Raw genomic sequence first — 7206 nt, 5'->3', positions numbered from 1 at the left:
CATCCTTCCACCCCGTTGAACCATTCTGCAGTGTGAAATTATTGCAGGTTCTTCATGTTCTGAGACAATTATTGTTGAAGTTGTATATTAAATAATGAGAACTCCGGAAGTTTGAGTCTGGAAAAGTAGATGGAAAGTCAAATCAACCAGACTGAGATAAACACAGAGCCATGGTGTGAAAATGGTTTATATATGTGTATATTTTGTTAACTGTTAGTCTGCCAGACTATTGTTTTAAAATCTTCCACACTCTGGAAATATTTTTTGTCTTTTGTATTGTCGTTGTCCTACACCAGCGACCTGCAACCTACGGCTTTGGCCCCTCAACTGTGGACCTCATAAAACCAAAACGAAAATGTTTTTGATTATGGATGCAACAAGAAATTGGAATTTTAGGACCTTCTTGTATGTTCTTATGCAAAATGTGCTTTCAATATCTACAGCAGGCTATTAAAAGTAACTAACTTCAAACTATCCTACCTATCTTACTTTGTCACAAAGTTGATAAAGAATTAATTTTCTTCTAAGATTTGAAAATAGAATAAAATTTTAGTTTAATTTTGTTAAGTTTCCATCGCACAATATTTTATGTTGTTTAAAAATGGTTTCTTGCAGCTCTAGGCAAATTTTATTTTGTGGTAGCAGGGGCAAAAGTGGCCCTTTGAATGTAAGAGGTTGCTGAGTGCTTACGATTGTCCTACCATCATTAATAGGTAAATTTGCACATTTTGTTTTCCTTTCAAGCCCTTCTGTGACATTTTAAAGTTATTTTGTTCAATATTTGGATAATTTTTAATCATTTCATCTTTGTTGTGTCACATTTGTCTCTCACTTCAATCCTTTTTGTCTAATAATTATCTTATGTTTGGTCACGTGTAGCCATTGATTGGAATGTTATTTCTCCTATCAGTTTTTGGATGTTTTGCACTATTTTATCTTTGAGTGCTGCACTAATCTATTCTTGGCAGTGTTGTGTGTTTGGGATGGGTTCAGTTTTTCCCCGTACGCCTTGTTGACAGTTTAGCAATTCATTTACACCTTAAACCCTGGGGGAGCCTCAATGGAACCGTTTCACTCCAGTGCCGGTTCTTTTTAAAATAGGTTAATTACCTTCATATATTTCCAAAACACCGTTAGAATGTTTTTGTTGTGACTGCCGTTTAAAACTAGGTCATCTAGAATAATGTTGGAAGAACTCAATGGCCTGTATTTTTATGTGCATTGTAATGAAAACATCACAAATAAAAAGCCCAAAACAGACTTCTAGAACAAATTCAAGCTAACTACTGTCTCGCATTTCCCATGTAAATGTTTTATGGCTTCTCTGTAAATAATCCCCAAATGGAAAAAATGATGAAGTTTTATCAACAAAACATCACAGAAAATCTTGGACTTTTCTATGTTTATTGTGAGAAGGTGAAATACGAGTGTTCAATTCTTCACAGATAAATGTGTGGCCGTCACAATTCATGATGCTTGGAAACATTACAAACACTGACGTCAATTAAACAGTTAAATAATTAAATAGAGAGCCTCCATGGATCTTGTTCCAATTAACTGACGAAGTAGTCAGTTTTGAAAGCTATTTTTAAAACTCCCGCCATAAACAAGAATCCAACAGGCATCATTTCTGCATATTTTTATTTGAAAGCTTCTGTGGAAACTTGCTGGTGATCTTTAAGTTTAAAGACGTTAAGTTTACTGAATTGCAGACGATCATCACTTTCACGTCCCACCTATTACCTCCAGAACTCTCTTGCTGCTGCATTAATGACTTTGGGTGAGAACAACAAAAATCATAATCAGCTCATATATTGTAAGTCTTGCATATCTTAATGCATCTGCTGCTCCACCATCTACCTGGCTTCCTTAATGTATTTCTGTTTTCTTTCTTAAGTCAGCTTAATTTTGAAATTCTTGTGAGGTTTGCCGGAGCATCTGCTTTTGATTGAATACTTCTCTCAGCGCCTTCAGGATGAGATCGCTTTTTTGTGGTTCTGCTGACGAGCCCACCTAAAAACACAAAGCAGTTGGCTTGGTCTTTTAGTTTAAAGAAATACAAACGCAGACAGACAGAGACTCGAGCTCCTCTTACATCTTTAAAACTGGCACTTCTTCTCAATCGTCCAGGTCCGGGAGCAGCAGGAGGAGTATCCTGACTGTCACCTGTTCTGGTTGTGTTATCTGTTGTCTGCTTAGAGTTTTGGGTTGAGGGGACTGGTGGTAAAGGTCCTTTCTGCAAAGCGAGGGAAATGGATGCCCCTGCAGATCTTGGTAAAGTCTGTGAAACTGTACCTATAAAATGTACCAGAGAAGTCACTCAGACTTATTCAATTGTTGATCTTTTTAAATAAAAAAGTTAGTAACTGAGAGAAAATGCATTGTTTCTAAAAAAAAAAAAAAAAAAATCCTTTCGAGAGAAAAATACCTTTCTTCTTCAGCTCTTTTTGCACAGCTTTCAGTCCTCCAAACTGGTTAATGATGCAGTCGACAACTTCAGCAACGTCTTTGTTTTTAAGGTCTTCCTCGCTTAGTCTTGCCTCCATCAACAGCTTCTTCATATCAGGATCCAGATCTGAGAACTAACATCAGAAAATGGAAAGATGTATAGAGATGTTACAGTATTTCTATAGCGTTGTTGCAGTTTTACTAAGACATTATGTTTGTTATGTAGCCGGCTCACCAAACTTGGAGAGGCTGGAACCGGTGGGAAGCAAACTGGCTTTTTGTACAAATGATCCTCTTGTTTTTCCCTACAAAACACAAGCAGGGTGTAAACTGCCTTTTCAAAAGATTTCTCAGTCTTCTCATTAAAACATCAATAAAATGTCTTACTCCAAAGCAGGTGGGTTGCTTCTTGAGAAGATCTTTTCTTCAGTTTTTGACTTCCCAATCATGGCTGTCATCTTTTCTTCAAAAAGAAACATGTAACAGGAGATTAACCAGGAATATGTCTCGTAACAGTTTCTCTTTGAATATGATATGTTATGAAGAGGACCAAACACATTTCATGTGAGACAGGACAGACAATTGATCTGCTCCTTTTTCTAACCTTGAACATCCTCCACTGCAGACTGAAACTCCTCTGCCTCAGATTCGTTTGCAAAGTTGAGACCGACCTGGTCGGCCTGCAGGGAAGGAACAAATATTCCGATGGTGAATTACAAAAGTATTCGTTTCTCATTCTTTTTTGTTTGTTTGTTTGTTTTCAAACTAGAGCTACAAACTTTAATGTATCATGCTGGGATTTTTATAGACCGACCCCATTGGGACATGTTTTTCTGTTTTATTACTAAAAGTGTGGAAAGTTTGGTGTGCAGACGCCTTTAATGTGGTCCCAATAAATAAAATCTAGTGCAACAAATTTCTAATATAGTGGTCATCTAATAAGTAAACACCCTTAATATTTAATCTAAGAATAAACATTTTTTTCTTTAAAAGCACCAGAGGTTTGTTAGAAAACATTAGCGAACAAACGGCATCATGGAGACCAATAAACAAAACAGACTGGTCAGGGATAAAGTTGTGGAAAGGTTCAAAGAAGCATTGGTTGAGGAAGTGCGTAGGAATGGGACAAAGGAAGGCTGTTGTTGAAAGAAACGCATAAAATTGGTGGTGGCAGCATCATGCTTTGCCGATGCTCTTTTTCATGGGAAAATGAAGGGAGCTACAATTGAATAGCTAACATCAAATCATAATAATATATTTGAATGGGCTCAGTCAAAGTCTAAAGTGACAATTCTGTGACAATATCTGAAACTGTGAAGTTTACAGATGTTCTCCGTCCAATTTGAGGTTAGACTTAAAAATTGGATTCAAAATTCAGTCTCCAAAAGCGCAAAACTGTGATTAAAAAAAATAAATAGTATGGCTCCATGAATTACTAACAAAGGGGTGGGGATTAAACACCCAAACGTAAGTTAAAATTTAAGGCAGGAATGTGACAAAATGTGAAGAAGTTCAAATGGTACGAGTGCTTTTGCAAAACACGCCAACACACTGACAGGCTATTCAAACAAAATGACTTACTTCTCCAGGGAAAGTATGGAAGTATGCTCGACTTGCAGCGTATTTGAAAGGAATGTACAATTCCTGCTCCCACAGTAACTTGGTACGCTGTAGTAAAGGGAGGGACAAAGCAAAAAGAAGAAGTAAAAGTGCCCGTAAACTGTGAGCTGTACGTGCAACAGTGCAGATGCACCAATTTAAACAGGGCTCATTGTTTGTAGAGGAAATTGCAGATTAGAGGAAGCTGACCCATACGTGCAGCTTTGCTTTAACACACAAAACAAACCAAAATGGCTGCCACTTCACAGAGGGGAAAAAAACCTTGTATATTTCTGCATATGTGAGTGGGAGGAGCAACAAGCTCTCTACTGTTCTACTCACCTGGACACAATAGAGACGCAGGAAGAAGGACTGCAGAGACGTGTCCTCAATGAGGCAGACCACACCGCAGTCCACACGATGCCAGCTCCGGCTCTCACCCTCTGTTGCCTGGAGTATCTGGGCAACCGTAGTTTTGACCAACTAGAATACATTTTTTAAGTTACCACATGCAAATATATATTACATATCTTGTATTTGACTGTGACATTTATTGCATCTCCAGTAAAGATGTGCAAAAAGCAAAGGAAACAATGATTACTTTGTATTGCAGCAGCATAAACTCTCTGTCTGTCTTTTTTTTTTACCTCCCTTTTTATGCTCACTGAGTTTATTGACAAAACAAACATGGATCCATGTTTAGTCTAAGCTGTCACAGTTTGAATTGTTTAAACCTTTTGTAATTACTGGTTCGTCAGTAAATATGGTCAAGTTTAGGTGTGCAATCATTTTCTTTCAACTATTTCCTGAATTATGTAGATCACTATTGATCACCTTACCTGAATGATATGTTTTCTTGTATTTCCAATTTGAAGAGTGGCTATAGAAAATATCCTTCTTAACTGGGTCACTATGTTTAATATTTATGAAATTTTAAAATACCTTAGTTATATTTTGTTTGTAGTTATGGCTAATTCTGGAACTGGTGACTTTATGAAAATATGTGACTTTATGGGCTTTAAATCGACATTTGTGCACAAATATTCAGTAGGACTCATATAGCTTTGTTAAAGGAGGAGTCCTGCATTGAGTTTATGCATACACATTTAATCCACGTTGTCAAAACAAAACTAGGAAAAAATTGGAAACATTTTCATAACAAATCCTGAGTCATAAAATCTCTGTAAAAGAGAACGATCTGTCAGTCTATCAGTCTGCAAATAATCTCTCCAAAGTCTATTTTACTAACTGTTGCTAATTTGTTTTCGCTGTTTTTCTTAGATAGTTCAGTTTTTTTTGTCTTTTCATTCATGGTAGTCGTTCAGAGAAACTTCTCTGAACAACTTTCTGGTTCAGTTTCAGAGTTACAGAGCAGACGGGTTGCCCTACAGAAGACAAATGACGTCTTGGTATTAAACCTGAATCATCCTTTTCAATAATATCATAGTTTATTGCTTTGCTTATTGAAAGTGAAGTCTAATGAAACTTGTATTTTTTAATAAAACAAACATCATTATTTTAAAGAACAGGGATTTAATTATTTTTAAGTGGACACTGGGCACATGCAACATGTTTTAGATATGGTGTGCATTAATGATTACCACTAAGAAATTGCAAGTTTACTTCATTGATTTCATAAGACCATAAGAGTTGGTACCCAACATTATTTATGGCAATGTGAGGGATCAAAATCTAATTAGAGGTAGAGATGTTTTTATTTCTATCTGTGGAGTAAACAAAAAGGATTCAATAATCTGCCTCAAAGTTGATCTTAGTTTCAGTGGCTTTGGTCATCCTAACGGTGTCACCAACAAAAAATCGGTGTTCCAGACGGGGGCCGCAGGAAAACTAAAGCCCATTCACCCTGCAGACCTCCTGATAGAAGCAGCTGATAACATAGAAACTGTCATTACTATAGGAATCATGCTTTTATAGGAGCAAAAATCAACCACATAAATAAAGTTTTTGTTCTGTGTTAAATTTTTCTACCTATTTACCACATTTGACTAATTTGGTTCTGTAAAGTCGCTCTAAACTGAACTGACCTTGCAGTGCGGCTCCAGCAGACGAACGAGGATGCCTTTCTCACGAATCGTCAGCAGATCACTCATTATATGAGACTGGAAGATCTGACTGAGCGCCATCACTTCCACTTGGTCTTCTGCTCAGCTCAGCTGCCTCAAGCCTTTCCTTGCGTCCTTTCTAAATGTGTCCATTGAGTCCTTTCTGATCTTCATACCTGCTCTGAATGTCTTCAGTTCCCTCCCGTGAAACCAGCATTTATGCAAATTTATGGGCAGTGGGTGAACAGAGCACATTTTTGAATAGGCAAATCTGTTTATGTGCTGTAGCTGTCAGAGAGCCACCATGAAAGAGTTCAACCTGTTCAGCTCATGCACACACATGTCCACATAGAGCTGCAATCATTACCGATTTAGCCCAAGCAAATGTTTGAAACTGGTGTTGCATTTCCACTTGGGTATTCAAATCTGAACTACAATTGTATTTTAAAAACTGTTAAATTACAAGAATTCCATTTGGATGAAGTTTGTTCATTTATATATTATTTTTGCAGGCTTTAATTCACATTTGGGTCAAAACATTTGTTTGTCCTGCTGGAATCTAATTCTGTTCAGCCTCTAACAAGTTTTCTTTGAGTATTGACACTTATTTAACCCCATCCAACTTCCCATTGAGTCTACCCAGCTTCTTTGTCCCTGCTGAAAAACAACATTCCCACAGCATAATGCTGCCACCATCCTCCAGATGAAAAACCATTCAGCATAGGAAATTAATTTGTGAAGAATAATCTTGATCCATCTAACCTTCCCAGACCAGAATGCTCTTCCTACAGAGACGTACCGAACCTCCAAAATGCTACTACACAACAAATTCTGCAGAGTTATTTCAACAATAGTTTGAGCAGTTATAACTTTTTTAAATGTTAAAATTAGTCAATTTCTTGTTGTTTTAACTCTGAAGAATTTGCTTTGTACTACTCCACAAAATGTGTTACTACAGCAGTATGCCTGCATCATGAATGTCTTCAAAGGATTGGAATCTATTAATAAAAATATCCATTGATAAACTGTTAGAATATTAATAAAATGCTGGGTCTGTTATCCAAGGAGCACTTTGTAAAGCATATACAAATAAAAA

At 36.9% G+C, this 7206-nt stretch overlaps 1 protein-coding gene across 1 annotated transcript; it reads right to left on the bottom strand.

Annotated features, from left to right (window-relative positions):
* Positions 1-1459: 1459 nt before the first annotated feature.
* Positions 1460-6273, bottom strand: LOC102228105 (wiskott-Aldrich syndrome protein-like). The gene is made up of 9 exons (XM_023325480.1): positions 6093-6273; positions 4390-4530; positions 4030-4116; positions 3053-3128; positions 2836-2911; positions 2684-2753; positions 2429-2582; positions 2096-2295; positions 1460-2013 (listed from the first exon to the last, which is right to left on the bottom strand). Exons 1-9 carry the CDS (start codon positions 6189-6191, stop codon positions 1903-1905), a joined length of 1014 nt encoding a protein of 337 aa, XP_023181248.1. The 5' UTR covers positions 6192-6273; the 3' UTR covers positions 1460-1902.
* Positions 6274-7206: the final 933 nt, after the last annotated feature.

This window comes from Xiphophorus maculatus, chromosome 20 (assembly GCF_002775205.1).
Source record: "Xiphophorus maculatus strain JP 163 A chromosome 20, X_maculatus-5.0-male, whole genome shotgun sequence".
In the NCBI taxonomy this organism is placed as follows: domain Eukaryota; kingdom Metazoa; phylum Chordata; class Actinopteri; order Cyprinodontiformes; family Poeciliidae; genus Xiphophorus; species Xiphophorus maculatus.
The sequence above is the reverse complement of the archived record's forward strand: the minus strand, read 5'-3'. Positions and strand labels throughout refer to the sequence as shown.

Excerpts from the sequence above, each read along its gene's own strand:
- LOC102228105 (XM_023325480.1), bottom strand. The coding sequence starts at position 6,191 with ATGGCGCTCAGTCAGATCTTCCAGTCTCATATAATGAGTGATCTGCTG. Across the intron at positions 4,117-4,389 it reads TGCGTCTCTATTGTGTCCAG|CGTACCAAGTTACTGTGGGA; the intron begins GTGAGTAGAACA and ends CCTTTACTACAG. Across the intron at positions 2,296-2,428 it reads AAAAGAGCTGAAGAAGAAAG|GTACAGTTTCACAGACTTTA; the intron begins GTATTTTTCTCT and ends TACATTTTATAG.